The following is a 17,974-nucleotide window of genomic DNA, read 5'->3' as shown; positions in this document are numbered from 1 at the left end:
GCAGAGCTCTGACGTCCCAGGAAGAGGGAGCTGAGGGAACGGGAGCTGAGGGAACGAGGAGAGGTGCACAGTACACCAACAGACGGAGCAGCAGGTGCAAAGGTCCTGGGGTGGAAGGGGCTGGGAGCATGGAGAGTGAGGCGGAGGGATAAAAGGTAAGGTCAAAGAGGTAGATAGTGACCAGACTACACAGGACTTTGGGGGCCACGAAGCCAGATTCTTTAGAGATCAGAGAACTGAAAATGGGGAGACCCAGGACAGCAGCCAGTGCAGTTTCTTCTTGGCTTCCAAGAGGAGCAGCTTCAGGAGTGAGTCTTGCCCGTCCAGTGGTTTGTGTCGGCACATCCTATCTCCATCCCGACCCCATCCCCAGGCCCTTGCCTGCCCCTGAACCCCTTCCCTCATCTCCCTGACCCTCAGTGGTGGTGCCCTCCCGCCACCCTCCTGAGTGGCCCTGACAATCTCATTAGTGTCGTGTCAGAGGATGATCCTAATTGGCTTACCCAAGAGCAGGATAAATGCCCAGCCGGCCCCCTGCTGAGGGAGATCTGGCCACTCACACCCATGGCCCCCTGAGACCTGCCCAGTGCTTGGTGAGTACTGACCTTCCCCAGTTGCCTTTCTTGACAGCCGTTTACCCAAGGGAGCTGAATATCTGCACAGAGGGTGGGGAATTGTTGGGCTTTTCACCGCCACACTGACGGCTGGATCTGCAGGAGTCTGTCCACTGTCCTAGTCAGAGCGGTTCTCCAGCCGGTCACTTTCAGCTCCCCCATATTAAAGGGTGGTTGCAGGCAGTCCCCAAGGCCATACACTCTCAGCTAACTTGAGTGGTCATCAGCCAGAGACTGGACTGCGGCTGGGCCAGCTGGGAGAGCTTGGACCGTGGTTTCCACGAGGCCAGCATCTGACAGGGGGAGTTCCGTCTGGGTTAGGGCTGTGTGCACCGGGCCCATGGCCTGGGACTGGGGAAGGGGTCTGGCTGGGCCTACACCATCTAGGCTGTGAGGGGTGGGCATGATGGGGTCTGAGCTGCCGGGACCACCGGTGCAGGTCACCTTGGACCCCGCGTACATCCTCCTTGGCTGGTGCGGGTTCTGGCACGGAGGATGAATGTTAGGGAGGAAAGGTCCATGGTGGGGTGCACCTGGTACTGGGTGCCCACCCCCACCACCCAGCCTGCCTTGCCCGCCAGCCGGTCTCAGCCCTGATGCTCTAGCCAGCAGCTGGTGGTAGCCCAAGGCTGTAGCCCACAAGACTGGAGCAGCAAAGCGGGCCCATGAGGTGGGGCCTGGGGCATCTAGTGCCAGGGGCTCCTGTCTGTGTCCTGTGCTTAGCCCCAGAACCTTCTAGGCTCACGGCAGCCCTGAGGGATTAGAGTCGCCCTCTGGTGCTAATAGGCTTAGGGGAAGCCGAGTTGCCCTTGAGCAGGGTCAGTGGGGTTTAGGGCATCCAGGGAGAGGCAGAGGGGAGGTCACCCTGTGCAGTGGGTTCAGAAACACCAGCAGGCGACACTGTGTGCCCAGGGCAGTCTCCAGGCACAGTGAGTGGCTGGGGGATTTACCAGTAGAGGGAAGAAACTGCAGGGGGCTGGTTGCACAGCTCAGCTCGGGACTTCTCCGGAGACAGACCCCTCCCTGCCAGGCACCCTGCCCTCCACTTCTCTGACGCCTGGCATGCACCAGGAACGAGGCTGAGTGTCCCTACCGCAGTGATTGGGGTGGGGCACGCAGAAGGGGAGACAGCTGAGGGGGGTGCACCGGGGGGGCCGCTGGTACTCTCATTCCCCCTGCCTGACCCCAGGTGCAGGCCATGTGGAGATGGCGGGGGGCTGCCATCAGGGTCACGCTCAGGGCCTCCTGGGTTTCCTGTTTCAGGACTTCCTCTCTTCCGCTGGGTTGAGACCTGCAAGGGGGCGGAAGCAAGGGGCTGACCAGGAGCCCCCCAGCCTGGTGTGCGTCCAGCCCACGGTGTGAGGGAGTCTAGAAGCCAGAGGTCACCGTGGGCTCTCTGCCATCCTGGCCATGAACCTGGAGCCACCCAAGGCCGAGATCCGGTCAGCCACCAGGGTGACGGGGGGGCCTGTCACTCCCAGAAAAGGGCCCCCCAAATTTAAACAGCGGCAAACCAGGCAGTTCAAGAGCAAGCCCCCCAAGAAAGGCGTCCAAGGGTAAGCAGAGCTGGTGGAGGGCCAGCCGCAGGCTACACAAGAAGTGGGGGGGGGAGGGCACTGTAGAGCAGGGGGCTCGGCCACCCTTCCCTGGCTGGGGTCATTCCCAAGGGCCCCCATTCCTCAGCATGGGGGGCAGGAGGGCTCGGGGGCTCCTGTCACCCTCTACCTGTTACTGCCAAATGGATCTGGAGACCACGCTCACTGCCGCTCAGGGACTCAGCCACAGCCCACCCGCCGGCATATGTCCCTGCACACTCACAGCCAGGGCGCGCTGGCAGACCCAGGGGCTGGCACTCAAGGGCACGTATGCCCCCACGCACCCCCACTCCCCTCTTCCCAGCCACTGGCCCTGACCACTGTGTCCTGCAGGTTTGGGGACGACATCCCTGGAATGGAAGGCCTGGGAACAGGTATGATGGCTGCCAGGGTCTTCCCAGGTCCCCCCCACTCTCCCGCCTGTCCGTGCGCCTGGGGCCCCATCCTTACCCCACTTTCCCCAGCCAAAGCTTATCTACAGCACTGCCTCAAGCCCGTCCTTCCTTCTCTGCCCCAACATCAAGGTTTAGGCCTCACAGAGGTGGGGCTGCTCCCATTCAGTGGGTTCACCGGGTACTTGGGGGGGGCTGGAAAGCAACAAGGACGCCTTGATGTCCCCCTCTCTCCTCCCTGGCGTGCTGCATCCATCCTCTTCCACTCGACACCCTCAAGCTGGCGTGCCCTGGGGGAAGGGCTCCCCACCCAGGACTTCTGCTCTCACCACTTGGGGTGTAGATAACAGGCCATGGAGGGGGTGGTGGCCCCTGGGGCCATGAGCCTCCTGGTGCCACTGTTTCTTCTCCTGCAGACATCACGGTCATCTGCCCATGGGAGGCCTTCAACCACCTGGAGCTGCACGAACTGGCCCAGTATGGCATCATCTAGCTCCAGAGCCTGACCCAGAGCCTCAGGGCCGTACCCCCTGCTGCCCGCTGCCGCCCCTGCTCAGGATTCCTGTGAGGAGGCCGGCCCCCCTGAGGGTGTCCAGGTTGCCCAGTTTGTGTCTGGAGACCCTTGCAGGGTGGCAACCTCAGGCCCCCAGATGCCAGTTACCAGAAGCCCACCAGCTCCCTGTAGGACACCCTGGGGCCAGTCAGGCCCTGCTTAGCTTCCAGAAACACTGGCCCACAGACCTTGTCTTAGGGCTGGAAAGCCAGGGCAGGGTCTCCCAGGAATGTCCCTCCCAGCCCACTCCCGTCCTGCTGTGTGGTGGTGAGACCAAGCTCCCCTCACTGGCCCTTCCCAGCTGCTGCCCTTGGGTTGGAGTGGGGGGCTGGGGGAGTCCTGGTGGCATCCGACCAACACCCCTCCAAACCCATCATCTGCAGGAAACGTCCTTTCCAACATGGCCCACGCTTGCTGTCCCTGTTTCAAAATAAACTCCGCACGCCCCCGCGCACTCAGCTGGAGTGGGTTGTGTTGTGGGTGGGGGCAGGGCCCGACGGCGTGGGTCTCCAGGAGGAGCGTAGGGATGAAGGTTGAAGGTGCAGGCTGGTGGGCGCAGCACGGGCCTGGCCAGGCTGAGAGGGAAGGAAACCCACTAAATGCTGCGTCTGGGCCTGTGGTGGCCGGGGGTCCATGCAGCAAGGCCGGCTAGGCTGGGAGGCAGTCGCGTGCATGCCCGGCCCCTGGAGCAGTCCTCCCCAAGGAGGCGGATGAGGCCCCGCAACAGCTCATGTGAGGAGGAGGGAGCCCTCAACCCTGCCTCACAGGTGAGGAAACAGGTGCAGAGAGATCGGGGAATTCGCTAAGTGGCCCAGCCAGCCTGTCCTTAGCTGTCCACTACCTCTGGCCAGGCACCCGCCCGGTGACCCAGGGTTCCATGCCTGATGCCACACCTGGGGGGATCAGGCGCACCCGCACACACAGGCCTGGTGAAAGTCCCTAGTGGCAGCCGCCATCCGGGAGCCCGCCAAGTGTGTGTCCACGTGGACCAGGTGCGTCTGTGGGGCCTGTTCACACAGCAGGGACCAGATGGTGACTCTTGGGAAGGGCCCTCTGGGGTCCCATTCATGTGAAAGCCAGAAAAAGCCACCTAACTGAAGGTGACGAGGGCCAGTCGGGGTGCCCCCAGGGAGGAGGCGAAGCAGCCTGCCGCGGCTGGCTCCTGACCTGGCGTGGGTCCGCACGGGTTTACGGAGGGACGAGTTCCTCACGCTGCCCACTTGAGACAGGTGCCATTTACTGTTGAATGATACAGCTCAGTAAAACTTATTCCTGCCTGGGCCTCGCCCTCGGCCACCACAATGGATGGGAAGGGGCCAGGCGGTGGTAAGGGAGTGGGGCCACCGGGGTGGGCCTCAGAGGTGGGGTCAGAATGGGGGTTGGGAGCAGGGAGGTGGTTGGAGGTGACAGTCAGGGGTGGGAGTTGGAGTTGGGGGCTTGCCGGCAGGATTTCATCCAGTCCTCAGAGCCCTGTACTCTCCCCACCGGCCAGGTAGCTTTGCCTGGCATCCCCCGTGGGAGGCGTGGCTTACACAGGCCACGCGGTGTTTGCAAGGGCTCCGTGGTCGAGAACAAATGTCTCCAAAAGAGAGTGAAATCAGGTGGTGGTACAGGGACTCATCCTTGCGGGGCCTGACAGAACCGGGAAGGAGGTGGGCATGGCCTGCCCTCAGGGAAATGGGCCCCTGTGGAGTGGGAGGTACAGCAGGTGGAGGAGGCCCGGGTGCCTGAGACCCAGCGTGGTTACTCCGACACCTTCCCTGGGTGTCCTACAGGGCTGTCAGCCCTGGGCCAGTTTGGCAGGGGACCTTTCCGTCCCCGCGGTTCTGGGGCTCTCCACCCCCCACCCGACGGACAGCCAGGGCCCTCACCAGCTGGGCGGCCAACAGGAGCTCCACCCCCTGCACGACCACAACCACGATTGTGCAGGCACCCACAGCCCGGACATTCCTGCGCAGCCACCCTCGGAGTGGAGGGCCACAGCCCTGCAGATGCACCCGTCTCTGAGCAGCATCCTCATCCAGGCCCAGAGCTCTGAAGCCACACGGGGGGTTGACAGCCGCGCCATCTTCCCTGGGGTTGATGCAGCAGGAGGCGGGAAGGCGGCAGGCCTGGACCCCAGGGGAGCTGCAGTTAAAGTACCTGTAAGAGTACATCTGGGCATCGGTCCGGAGGGCAGGGCCCGTTGTTCGGGGCCCGGCGCTGAGTCAGGTGTCTCTTCCCGGCCCTTCAAACGTCCACGCCCCACAGACACGCATGCACATGCGCACACACACTTGTGCACACACAATAACAGCTTCCTGTGATTCATCCCGGCACCTGCACACGCAGGCAGATGTCAAAGCCTCTTGGCAGGAAGGGACATATTTGGTGAGACAGCTGAAGAGGAGACAAGCATGTGATGAGGGGTGGGAATCAGACAGCCTTGCCCGATAGGGGCTGCTGAGTTGGTCTGAGCAGGCAGAACCGGAGGGGAGAAGATGCGCTGAAGCCTGGGAGAGGTCGCCGTGCCCGTCAGCGGGTCGGTGCGGGAGGCCGAGGGGCAGCACTCGGCAGCCACGGGCTCTCCTCACGGGCCCCAGCTCCAGGCAGCCTCCTCCAAGCGTCCCTGGCCTTTGACTGGGGTCCACGGTCCTGCACCTGCCCTCCCTCCCAGGCATGCTCTCATCCCCCAGAAGAGTGGGCCTCACTAAGGCAAGGACTCAAAAGCCAGTAGGATGGGTGACCATGTGACACCACAGGGGGCTGCCACCAATCCGAAGTCACACACAGCCCATGAATGAGAACACCCATGTGGATGCTTCTAGAACCCTTGTCACGTTTCAGTGACTGCTGGACACAAGTGGCTGGTTTTCAAGTCTCTGTAGGACTCCCTCTCTCGTGGTCAGTTGTCCTCCAGCAAAATGTAAAAGATACACTGCCCAGTGTTCCTAAATAGACAACACTTACACACACCCACTCATACACACACACAGACACACGCGCACACACAGACAAGCATGCACACGCACATGCTTGTGCACACAGACACAGACATGCACACGTGCAGACACAGAGACACACACACCACCATGCACACGCACATGCATGCACACACAGACACATAGACACACATGCACACAGACACATGCAGACACACAGACACGAACAAGCATACACACATGCATACGTGCATACACAGACAGGCACACACGCACGCACCAGACACGCATATATGGACAAGCATGTACACACACATACGTGTACACACAGACACGCACACATGCACACGCTGTGGAGGGAGAACTGTGGAGTCCGGAACGATGTCCCCACTTAACAAGTGCATTTGACATTGAGACGTCTTGTATGATGACCTTACCAAAAACACTCGCCAAACTGACTTTCTAAGTCTGCTGGCTCAGCTTCTCCACTAAGAGCCCTGTCCACCTGGTCCTGGTTGGAGGGAGCAGAAACACCCGGGGGCCCACGTGTGTGCACGGGCACGTGTGCACACACTCGTGTGTGCGTACAAGTGAGCATGTGTGTGAGTGAGTGCATCCATGTGAGTGCACGTGCAGTCCGGTCTGCTGGCCTCTGGGGACGCCCCCCTTCCCCATGGGCTCCAGGACTCACAGGTTCCACGTCCAGTCCTGGTAGGAAGACACCCCACAGCACTGCAGCCCCAGCTGGACCTGGTCAATGAGGAAGCGCAGGTCCGGGTCATCCTGATAGTGGGTGATGGCCACACGCAGGGTGGGCTCCAGGCCATCCTGCAGCGGGCCCCAGAAGGCCACCAGCAAGGCACCCACCACAGCTTCCAGCGCCAGGAAGGCGATGAGACCCCCAGAGAAGCAGTGCAGCAGGCAAGCATTCTCGCAGAGGGCACCCAGGCAGCCCGCCAGGCTCACTGCACTGACCACCAGCCCCCCCAGTGTCAGTCCCAGCAAGGGGTCTTCGGGCAGGGCCGCCCCCCGGCTACTCCCCAGAGACCCTTTGACAGCCAAGCCCCAGAGCCCAACGGCCAGGGCCAGCAGACCAAGCAGAGAGAAGAGGAAGTTGAACAGGAAGGTCAGGTACTTCAGGCAGCTGCTTCCCAAGGGGAGAGAGGAGGCCGGGTCTCCCCCAAGGCCTGTCCTCCAGACCTGGTCCTCTCGGGGTGCCGGCCCTGGGCGGCTTGAAGTGAGTGGGCTGCTCCCGGGGAGGGGCTCCTCCTGGCACCCGGTGCCCTGTGGAGGAAGGAGGAACACACAGGGAGACCTCACCAGCAGGACGTGATAATCAACAGGGAGGTCACCTCCCCGTGGCCAGGGGAAGAGACTAGACAGTGGATAGAGGACACTCGGGGACTGGAGATGGCTGGGGAGGACCATGGCGGCTTCCAGGCTTGTCACCCGGCCAGGCAGCAGGGGGACAGGAAGGGCCTGTCTCCTGCAGAACAGAGGGACAGCTGCACCTTGCCAGTTCATGGTGGAGAGTAAGCGAGGCAATACTGGGAGACCGGCGTGGCACGAACACACGCCTGTCCTTGATCCCCTCTGTGGGATGGAGGATGTGGTCCCTCAGCAGAGGCACGTGGCAGGTGGCCTGAGCAGCATCTATGTGGGTTGGGCTGGACATGCAGTCCAGAGAGGGGCTTACCCACCCAGCCCAGGAGGTGCAGGCCCTCCAAGCAGAAGGGCTGGCCCCGGGGACTGCCCTTGCTGCTTCCCCCTCTCAGACCAGCCCCAGTGTCCCAGGACCCGCGCAGCCATCTCTCTCAGGGTCAGATCGCGTCACAGTTGACCATCGTTCCCCCTTCCTCCACAGGGCACCGGGTGCCAGGAGGAGCCCCCCCCCCCCCCCGGGAGCTCCTCCTTTGCAGTCCGCCCGACTCTCTGAGCGCAGACACGGTGCTGGGCCAGCCAGGCTCCCAGAGCAGGGAGGAGACCAGGGCTCTGTGGGAGGCAGGAGCCCTGCCTTGCCCTCCAGCGATGCTCAGCCACGCTCTGGGACACTGGTCATACCAAGTGTGGAAAGTAAAGAAGTGCTGACCCATCTCCCGCCCCCAGTTCTCCCACAGCGGAGTGGCTCAATGATCGTGAGGTTTGGAGAAGCTGCTGACTCCGTCCCACTTCATCCCTTAACCAACAATCTCCATTTCAGATCTGCTTGCCCCCCACCCCCAACGCTCTCCACCTGCAGGCAGGTGTGGGAGAAACTTCTGTTCTCTCCCTGCAGGGAGGAGAGGGACAGCCTGCCCTTGAAATCTGGGAGGAGAATTTGGAAGCTGTGGCCCCACACCTAGACAGGGCCTCCCTTCCAAACCAGTTTCCCAGGAAGAAGCTGCCCTCCACTCCCCACATCTGACCCTGCATTGAAACCTCATTCACTGTGAACTTGGAGGAGATGAAAGGAGTATTTATCAGCCCCCCAGACCCCAACAGTCAGTGGGAGCAAAAGGACAGGCTGCTGGATGCCAGGCTGGGGGGGCCTGGGGCTGCCGGAGGCCGTGGGCGTGGGCCAGGAAGTTATCCTGCAGCTTCGCGGCCAGCCGGGAGGGATGTCAGGAGCCAGAACTCGTTGTCTTGCTTCCAGAACCACAGGCAGCCGTGGGGAAGGGGCAAATAGGGGCGGCAAGAAGGCCGAGAGGTCGTAGGTGGAGGCGGATGGGCAGGATATGAGGGAGGTGCTGAAGGCCCCCGTGAGCATGTCCCCTGGGTGTGTGCTTTTCTCAGAGTGTGGATGCACCGCACACCACATCAAACACAAGGGCAAGGATAGGAAACATTCCCGAGTTGGGGCAAAGCGCTGGGTGAGGATAAAGCACCTGATTAGTGAAACCCCCACCGCAATCTTAGCTCCTCGTTGGTGTCCACCTACTGGCTAGCCCCAGCACACAGAAAGGCTCAGGGTGGGGCCTGGGGCCAGGGTGGGTGAGAACCGGCCTGAGGTCCTCCCGAGGGCTTTCGGGGGTGGAGACAGTCCCAAACGGGGGGCAGAGGGCACCGGGCACTGGCTTACCTGGGACAGCAGGGGGCTCCTTTCCCCCTCCTCCATTCTGCCCCAGGACAGGTGTGCTGGTCCCCTGCCTGGCGTCTCTAGCTGGGCCCCTGGAGCTGGAGCTGCCTGCCCTCAGCCGTCCTGTGAGCTCTGCAGCCCAGGGCCCGGTGAGCTGCGAGCACAACCAGGACGCCCCAGTCATGACCAGATCATGTGAGGCGTCACGTTGCAGGGCTTAAGACAGTCTCTGCTTTTGAGATGCAGACCATCCTTCTCGAGTGCAGATTTTCAGCCTCGCTCTCTGTATTCTCTGGAGCTCTGGGCAGGCGTGATGCGGGCGGGGCTGTCACGCCGTGCCCACCGCTACAGGGCCCCCGTCCGTGTGGGCCTCGGCCTGGCGGGCCAGCAGCTGCTCCTTCAGGTCACCCAGGACATCAGACCCATGAGAACTGGCTCACAGAAACAATCCTGGGAGACCCACCAGCAGTTAAATGCCAGGTCATCCCCCAAGTTATTCACTGTAAGAATGACACAGTATCCACTGGCCAGATCAGGTCCTTCCTGGTTTTGAGGGACGTGGACTCCTTCCTCCTCCCGAGCTTCTCTTCGCAGGGGCGGACTCTGTCACAGTCCGCATTGTGCCCTAGTGCTTGGAAGGACCCGGGCCACGCAGCTGCCCCGCGCACAGGGGCGCTCAAGGCTCCCTGACCCTGCCCTGCCCTGTCCTCTTTCCTCTGCTTGCATTGCTTGCGTCACGGTGGGAAGGCGGGCTCAGAGCGGATCCCCCCCACTACCAGCGCTGTGAGAACACGGGCACATAGCTCTCCACACCTCCCCCATGCCTTTGTGAAGTTATGACATGAATGTCGGTCTCTGGCTTGCAGGGACCTCTGGAGGCTGAGGGGGACCCCTGGGCGAGGCCACGTGCCCAGCCTGTCTTCACCTTCCTCTCCCCTGCTGTTCCTTGGCTTCTTTTGTTTGACATTCGAGCCCCAGCCTCTCTTCCTCACTTTACCCGCCACCTCACAATCCAGCCACATGGACTGCTTGCTGGCCCCAGGCAGCCCAGCTCTCACGTGCCCTTGGCCTTTGCCGTCCCCTGAAATCTCCGTGTCCAGCTCCAGGCCACATCCTGCCCCGCAAGCGGAGGCCTCCCCTCTTCTTCTGGGACACTCTTCTCTTCGTTTTGTAGTTATTTGTGTTCTTGTTTCATGCCCCCCACCCCAGCTTCCCGCATGACAACCACCCAACTGAGCCCAGTCTCGATTCCCGACCTGCAGGATCGGGAGGCTGGTAAATGGCTGTTGTGTGAAGCCACTAAGTTTTGAAAGAGTTCATTTCACAGCATCATTGTGACAACAGATTTACAATAGATATACAATTATACAATAGATAAATGGGACAATGGATCACTGATCGAAGTCCGGGAGTGTCCTGAGTCCTGGCGATACAGCAGGGGAAAAACCTGTCAACGCCTAGTCAGCAGGACATTACCTCTGGTGAAGAGGAAGTCATAAAGTGAGCGGGGAAATAGGTGAATATATGTGATTTTACACGGTCGTCAGAGGTCTGAAGCCAGGACAGGAGGGTGAAGAGTCAGGGGGCTGTCGCCTTATGTAAGGTGATCGGAGAGGGCCTCACTGTAAGGTGTCTGGCTCCTAGGTATGTACCCCAAAGAACTGAAAACAGGGACTCAAACAAATACATATACACACATATCCACGGTAGCATTACCTACAATTGCCAAAAGGTGGAAACAACCCAGATATCAATCAGCAAAGAATGGATAATCAAAATGTGCTCTATGCACCCAATGGAATATTACTCAGCCATAAAAATGAGCTCTGACCCCTGCTACAAAGCGGGTGGACCTGGAAAACGTTACGCTCAGCGAAAGAAGCCAGACACTAAAGTGCACATACATATCATTCCGTTGACATGAAATACTCAGAACAGGTAAGCCTGGTGGTTGCTGGGGGCTGGGGGAGGGGAATGGGGAGCTGCTGCTGAATGGGTGTGGGGTGTCCTTCTGGGGGTGATGGAAATGTTTGGGAAGTAGATACAGGAGGTGGTTATATCACATCGTGAAAGCACTAAACGCCACTGAATTGTTCACTGAATAATGGTTGACTGCATGCTGTGTGAATTTCATCTTAATTAAAAAAACAAAAAGAGGGGGCGCCTGGGTGGCTCAGTCGTTAAGCGTCTGCCTTTGGCTCAGGTCATGGTCCCAGGGTCCTGGGATCGAGCCCCACGTCTCGGGCCCCCTGCTCAGCAAGGAGTCTGCTTCTCCCTCTCCCACTCCCCCTGCTTGTGTTCCTGCCCTCACTATCTCTCTCTCTGTCAAATAAATGAATAAAACAAAAAAACAAACAAAAACAAAAAGAGGAAGGGGAGAAACGTGGGGAAGGGAGGGGAACAAGCCAGGTGGGTTTTCTCAGGTAGGGTCCCCTCCGAGGGAGAGGGCGGGGGGTGAAGGAGCATCATGACCCGACTCCCGCTGTGAAGGGAGGGCTCAGGCTGCGGTGTGGCAGGCCGCAGTTCAGGGCAAAGACGAAAGCTGCAGATTTGATCCCGTGCAGCCAAGCCTTCACTCATCTCTTCCTCGAAGTGACAAACCCAGACCCCCTCGGTTACTGCATCCAGCTCCAAGGCCAGGCTCTCGGGGTGACGACAATCACCTCTCCAGCAATGTCTCACTCCTGTCCTGATACTGGCGACGCTGAATGAAATTATAGTTACCAGCACGGGGAGGGACTGAGTTGCGTTTCCCCCAAATCCCTATGTTGAGGTTCCCACTCCCAGAACCTCAGAAGATGATCTGGAGAGACGGCCCTTAAGGAGGCAGTCAACTTAAAAATGAGGCCAGTGTCCTCATATGAAGAGGAAACTAGGACACACAGAGACACCAGGGATGCCTGAGCACAGAGGAAAGATACAGCGGTCTGCCAGCCAAGGAGAGTGGCCTCCGAAGAACCCGACTGGCTGTCTCCTTGATCTCCGGCTTCCAGCCTCTGGAACCAGGAGAGAATAAATTGAAGTTATCCCGTCTGTGGAATTTTAAGACAGGCCTAGCAAAGTGATACAATTACTCATATAACTTTTTTAAAAAAGTCAACATAGTATCTTCCCAGTACCGTGGAGGAGGTTAAAAAGGTAAGCAGCAAACAGCAGATAACACACCTGTTATCACGCAGTGCTTGCCGGTGAGCACCCCCGGGGAACTTTTGGAGAAGCCGGAGTCTTGCCCTTCTGTAGAATGAATATGTTTGGATAGAAGAGAAGCGAAAAGATCAGAGGCCATTCTGTAAAGAAGAGGAAAGAATAAGAGCGGAAGGATGTGTGTTGGCAAAATGCAGCCCGGTACCCTGGTCTTTCAGGCAATCCTGCCTGCTCTCCCTCCTTGTCTTGGATCTCGCGCCGCGCAGCCTATGTCCTCTGGGCTATGGCCTCTTCCCCCGTCTCCCTGCTCCTCTTTCTGCCTCTCCATGCTGTCTCCTGTGCAATCGGCTTCCAGAGAATCCTCCTGAAACACAACGGAAAGCATGCCTTCTTTGCTCTCATCCCTCCAAAGGCTTTCTAACATAACACACTCAGAATAGAATCTAAAGGCCTTTCCACGTCTCACATGGTTCTTCCCAACCCAGCCCTCCTCTGCCCTCACTCGTGATGCTCCAGCCACACCAGCTTTGTTGTTCCTGGAGCACCAGCACGTCCTAGGCCCCAGGACCTTTGCACATGCTTTCCCCACATCCTATTTCACTCTTCCCTCAGATACTTTATCTGGGACCTGCTCACACCTCATCTCCTCAGAGAGGTCTTTCTCGATGGTCTTATGTAAAATAGCCTCTCACCCTCCACCCCCTCCTCTGCTATGGTTGTTGGCTACAGCACATTGCATATTTAACATATTTGTTGTGTTTACAAGCTGCCTCCTGCTGGTAGATTCCATCAGGGTGGGGATCTCCCCTGCCTCTGCTGTCTTCCCAGCATTAGCCATGCGACTCGCAGAGTAATAGATCCTTGCGGATGGGATGAATAGGCAAGCGGAACTAGAGGCCGAAACCGAGATGATAGAACAGATTGTGTTGTCAACACTGATACTGTTAACAGTGATACAAACCCAGGGAACTTAAGGAGTGGGGATGGGGAGGAAACGAGGGCGACTTTTTCAGCACAGGAGATACATAAATACAACCTGGAGTTGAGCCATGGGGTTAAAATAAAACATAGATTCTGGCATCCTGGACGTCTTTGTAACTTTTCCCCAAAGTCCCGGGAAAGGTCTGCTCCAGAATTTGCAGGGCCTGGTGCAACATGAAAACGGGGCGGGGGGGGGGCTCCCCGTTGAAAACCGTGAAGAATTGCAAGAAGCTGACAGCTAAGCCCTGGACCCCAGCACGAGGCCCTTCCTGCCGGGTCCGCGGCCCAGGAAGCGGGCCCTGGGGACAGGTCTCAGGATATCCCATCTCTGTGGCAAGGGACGCTGCCCTGAAATCCAGTTTATTTATTCATTTTTTTTAAACTAAAGATTTTATTTATTTATTTGACAGAGAGAGACACAGCGAGAGAGGGAACACAAGCAGGGGGAGTGGGAGAGGGGAAGCAGGCTTCCCGCGGAGCAGGAGCCGGATGCGGGGATGGATCCCAGGACCTGAGATCATGACTTGAGCCGAAGGCAGACGCTCAACGACTGAGCCACCCAAGCTCCCCTTCATACTGAAACATTTTAATGGATCTATTCTTAGGGATGTTCTCAAAAGTGAAGCAAATGCTGCGTGGATGTCCCTCCTCTTCCCCGGGAAGTCGTCTTAGTGGCTCTTACTTTGAGAGAATGGGTACGGGATGAGGGGCCTTCCCTATGCCCTGTGCTGCTTACTCTCACTTGCTCTTCCGGGTCCTGTGAAGGTGTCTGACTGCTGGATTTCATGCAGAGGTGAAGTTCATCCATAGAGTATAGAACCACCAGGTGAAACGCGTCCCGTTGCTGCCATCACCCCGATGGGCACTCAATGGGCCTTGTTCTCTAGGACTTAACCTTTTACAAAAGACACACTTCACACGCTTTTTTTTAAAAGATTTTATTTATATATTTGAGAGAGAGAGAGAGAGAGAGAGAGCGCATAAGCCAGGGGTAGAGGCAGAGGGAGAGGGAGAAGCAGACTCCCCACTGAGCAGGGAGCCCGATGCGGGGCTCGATCCCAGGACCCCGGGATCACGACCCGAGCCGAAGGCAGACGCTCAACGACTGAGCCACCCAGGCGCCCCTGAAATGCAGTTTAAATTCAGTCGTGTCTCTCGTGTTGGATTCGTGGAAATGCCTTCTTTCCTGTTCCGTATCATGACGGTGTGATGTCACCGTCCTGATACGATGCCGCTCTGCATGGGCCCGCAGGACCTAGGCCCTATGCAATTTCCCCCAATTACAGCCCAGCGATGAGGATTTCTGGGCGAGACTCGGACCTCCCTGCGTTGCCCGAAGGCTCGGAAAGGGGCGCGGGTCGCGAAGTCTTCCCCCCGGGGCCTCCTTGCCGCCTGCGGCGCGGGGCTCAGGCCCCCGCGCGCCCCCCCCCCGCGAGCTCGGGGCCGCCCCGCCTGCGCATGCGCGGGCCGTTGCAGGGCCGGAACTCGGGTTCGGGGCTGCGCGGCCGGCGGAGCGCGTTGCGCGAGGCGCCGGACGTCGCGCGGCGGTGGCGGCCGGCGGCGAAGCTGGAGCGGCGGTGGCGGCGGCGGCGGGAGGCCGGGGCCGGGGCTGAGGCCGGGGCTTCGAGGCCCGCGGGGCGGCAGGCGGCGGCGGCCCGGGGTTCCAGCCCGGAGACGGGAGCGGCCGCCATGGCCGAGAGCATCGTGAGTGGGGCGGGAGCGGGAGCGGGGCGCCGGGATGAGGCAGCAGATTTACCGGCGCGGCCTGTGGGGCGGCGGCCCCCCTCCGGCCGCTCCGCGACCGCCGGCTCCGCGGGTCCGCCGGGCCGGGGGCGGGGGGCGGGGGGCCGGGGCGCGCCCCGCCTGGGCTCGAGCCCCCGCGGGGAGAGCGCTGGGTCCGGAGGGGCCTGGCGGACGCCGGGGCCGTGAGGACGGGAAATCGGCCGCCGGCGTCTTCTGGGGCTTGGTGGCGAGGACGGCGGGACGGCTGCCGTTGGAGGAGGGCGGCTCCGCAGGTCGACCTCACGCGGGACCCGAAAGTGGGAATCGGCGCGTGCCCCCCAAGTGAGGGAAGTCGGTGAAAGTGAGGGACATAAGCCCCCGAACCAAAGCAGCCCCGCGCTGGCTTGCGGCAGGTTCCCCCTCAGGAGCAAGTGGGAAGAGTCAGCAGCGTGTCGCTTGACGTTAAGGGTGCGGGGGTTTGGGGGGGGCAAAGGCGTATCGGGCGGCCGGTCGCATCCACGCCTCCCTCCGCGGCCGGCGGCTGCGCTCGGCCGCGGCCGTCCGCCCTGAGGGCCTTGGGTCTGGGGAGGGAGCCCGGGAAGAGCAGAGGCAGCAGATGGCCCCGGAGACGCGAAAGGCAGCGGCTCTTTCAAGACACGACTTCCTCGTCGTCGTCGACTTCTAGGAAAGGATGCGGATCCGGGCTCAAAGGAATCTCCGTCCAGATTCTCTCTCTACTGCAGTACTTTCAAATCAAGCACGGACAAACGAGCTGTTTCAGAAAAGGATGTAGTTAAGCCAGAAGAAGACATTTTCTGCCTCAACAATTGGGATTTCGTAACGATTATTCAAAACAGCCTTAAGAATTGAGAACAGAATCAGGGCAAAGCCTCTTCAGTCAAGTGAAAGTAGAAAATGAGAAAGTCAAACTATTTTAGGAAAATCTAGATTCATCTCGTTTGATAAAAGTGGACAGTAGATCAAAAGCCATCGTGGCATTTTATCGCGTATCAGTGAAATCTTTTTTTTTTTTTTTAAGATTTTATTTTATTTATTTGAGAGAGAGAGAATGAGAGACAGAGAGCATGAGAGGGGGGAGGGTCAGAGGGAGAAGCAGACTCCCTGCCGAGCAGGGAGCCCGATGCGGGACTCGATCCCGGGACTCCAGGATCATGACCTGAGCCGAAGGCAGTCGCCCAACCGACTGAGCCACCCAGGCGCCCCGAAATCTTTTTTTTTTTTCAATTAAATGCTTTTCTGCTAGCGTGTGTACAAGGCTCGGTGCTTACTGAGAGCGTTGGCTGTCCTCGAATTGCGTCTGGTGTAACTGCTTTTTGTCTTGCCAATTCTTCGACTCTCCCAAGAAGTATTCTGGGCTCATTTTCTTAAAAATGGTGAAGCCGAAGTTACCAGGAGGCTGTGTGTGTGTGTGTGTGTGTGTTGCCAGGTCTGTCTCTTCTGGAGTATTTTACTTTGTAGCCTGTGTCAGATTCGAAGCGAGAACTTCCCTCACTACCAACTAGGTTTTTCTGTTGGACTTAAATACTGGGCTCAGTCGACAAACCTGGACTGCCATGCCCTGTTGTAGATGATCAAAGACGGTAACTTCTTAAGTTTTAGAACCCTCCGGAAACACGGAAGCCGGACCTTTAGCTCCTCAAGGAGTGTCATGCTCTTGTTCCCAAGTGAACAAAGGAACGGTCACAAAAGCTCCTGCAGAGAAACCAAACTCTTAACGTGCCCCAGTGTGGGAGACAGATTTCAGAAACGAATGGAATTGGCTGGTGCCCATGCTGCGTATTATGAAGACATTTTTCTAGGTTTTGAATCCACAGTGAAGGGTAAAAGTTAGAAGAATTTGTATTCTTCTGTATACAGCATACAGTATACAGCAAAAAGAAGATATTTTCTGCCTTAACAATTGGGATTTCATAACAATTATTCAAAACAGTCTTAAGAATTGAGAACAGTATCAGGGCAAAGCCTTTTCACTCAAGTGAAAGTAGAAAATGAGAAAGTCAAACTATTTTAGGAAAATCTAGATTCATCTGGTTTGATAAAAGTGGACAGTAGATCAAAAGCCATTGTGGCATTTTATCGTGTATCAGTGAAATCTTTTTTTTTTTTTCAATTAAAACTCTGTGGGTTTTTTTTTAAGATTTTATTTTTATGTAATCTCTACATTCAACATGGGGCTTGAACCCACAACCCAAAATCAAGAGTTGCAGTCCTCACTGACTGAGCCACCCAGGCACCCCAGTGAAAATAGTTTTTAAAAAACAATGGTTTGTGCTCGCTTCGGCAGCACGTATACTAAAATTGGAAGGCAGCACGTATACTAAAATTGGAACGATACAGAGACGATAAGCATGGCCCCTGCACAAGGATGACATGCAAATTCGTGAAGTGTTCCAAAACAAACAAACAAACAAAACACAAAAAACAATGGCTTGTGACACTTTTCATGTGTAAAGGGTTTTTTTTTTTTTAAAGATTGTATTTATTTATTTGACAGAGAAGTGAGAGCAGGAACACAAGCAGGGGGAGTGGGAGAGGGAGAAGCAGGCTTCCCGCAGAGCATGGAGCCCGATGTGGGGCTCAATCCCAGGACCCTGGGATCATGACCTGAGCCGAAGGCAGACGCTTAACAACTGAGCCACCCAGGCACCCTGGTTTTGTTTTTTTTTTTTTTTAAAGTGTTTTCAGTACAGTGCACAGTGCAGTAATTGCTGAGAAGAGAAACCATCATGAGTACTTGGTGGTGTATTCCTGCCTTTCTTCCTACCCCTCAAATCGTTGGAGCATCGTCTGCCTTGTTTGTGGCAGGGCATGCCTTTTCATGCTCCCTGACGAAAGCAGGAACTTGTTCAGTTGGCCAGGCATAGTAACTCACCTTCAGAAGGACTTTGATCTGTATAAAAATCAAGTCCTAGAAGATGATGCTCTTTGTGCAGTGTTCCAGGCCTGCCAACCATTTCAGGCTTGCCATAAAAGTAT

The 17,974-nt window shown here is 57.8% G+C and overlaps 3 protein-coding genes and 1 non-coding gene across 5 annotated transcripts in view; 3 read left to right on the top strand and 1 right to left on the bottom strand.

Moving 5' to 3' along the window:
* The first annotated feature begins 1,877 nt into the window (after positions 1–1,877).
* PDE6G (phosphodiesterase 6G) lies at positions 1,878–3,472 on the top strand. Its single transcript, XM_045887992.2, has 3 exons — positions 1,878–2,170; positions 2,543–2,583; positions 3,018–3,472. The coding sequence occupies exons 1-3, from the start codon at positions 2,025–2,027 to the stop codon at positions 3,092–3,094; spliced, it is 264 nt and encodes an 87-aa protein (XP_045743948.1). The 5' UTR covers positions 1,878–2,024; the 3' UTR covers positions 3,095–3,472.
* Positions 3,473–4,923: 1,451 nt separating this feature from the next.
* On the bottom strand, positions 4,924–14,946 carry TSPAN10 (tetraspanin 10). Its single transcript, XM_045890159.1, has 4 exons — positions 14,708–14,946; positions 9,474–9,561; positions 6,767–7,359; positions 4,924–5,296 (listed from the first exon to the last, which is right to left on the bottom strand). The coding sequence occupies exons 1-4, from the start codon at positions 14,944–14,946 to the stop codon at positions 4,924–4,926; spliced, it is 1,293 nt and encodes a 430-aa protein (XP_045746115.1).
* NPLOC4 (NPL4 homolog, ubiquitin recognition factor) overlaps positions 14,792–17,974 on the top strand; it is a 59,020-nt gene continuing 55,837 nt past the window's right edge. The window contains exon 1 of one of the 2 annotated variants that reach the window (XM_064583702.1): positions 14,792–14,959. In XM_064583702.1, coding sequence (XP_064439772.1) covers positions 14,945–14,959 — 15 coding nt within the window. In that variant the 5' untranslated portion in view covers positions 14,792–14,944. The remainder of the gene's footprint in view (positions 14,960–17,974) is intronic. The other variant, XM_045888278.3, reaches the window with a different exon arrangement.
* LOC123854861 (U6 spliceosomal RNA) lies at positions 17,288–17,398 on the top strand. The gene has a single exon (XR_006793411.1). It is a non-coding gene; the product is annotated as a U6 spliceosomal RNA (small nuclear RNA).

This window comes from Mirounga angustirostris, unplaced genomic scaffold (assembly GCF_029215605.1).
Source record: "Mirounga angustirostris isolate CCGP_5_RB_7025 unplaced genomic scaffold, mMirAng1.0.hap1 SCAF_17, whole genome shotgun sequence".
Lineage (NCBI taxonomy): Eukaryota > Metazoa > Chordata > Mammalia > Carnivora > Phocidae > Mirounga > Mirounga angustirostris.
The sequence above is the reverse complement of the archived record's forward strand: the minus strand, read 5'-3'. Positions and strand labels throughout refer to the sequence as shown.

Excerpts from the sequence above, each read along its gene's own strand:
- PDE6G (XM_045887992.2), top strand. The coding sequence starts at position 2,025 with ATGAACCTGGAGCCACCCAAGGCCGAGATCCGGTCAGCCACCAGGGTG. Across the intron at positions 2,171-2,542 it reads CCCAAGAAAGGCGTCCAAGG|GTTTGGGGACGACATCCCTG; the intron begins GTAAGCAGAGCT and ends TGTGTCCTGCAG. Across the intron at positions 2,584-3,017 it reads AATGGAAGGCCTGGGAACAG|ACATCACGGTCATCTGCCCA; the intron begins GTATGATGGCTG and ends CTTCTCCTGCAG.
- TSPAN10 (XM_045890159.1), bottom strand. The coding sequence starts at position 14,946 with ATGGCGGCCGCTCCCGTCTCCGGGCTGGAACCCCGGGCCGCCGCCGCC. Across the intron at positions 7,360-9,473 it reads CGGACGGGGGCCCTGTAGCG|GGCACCGGGTGCCAGGAGGA; the intron begins GTGGGCACGGCG and ends CTTCCTCCACAG. Across the intron at positions 5,297-6,766 it reads CAGGACTGGACGTGGAACCT|GTACTTTAACTGCAGCTCCC; the intron begins GTGAGTCCTGGA and ends GTACTCTTACAG.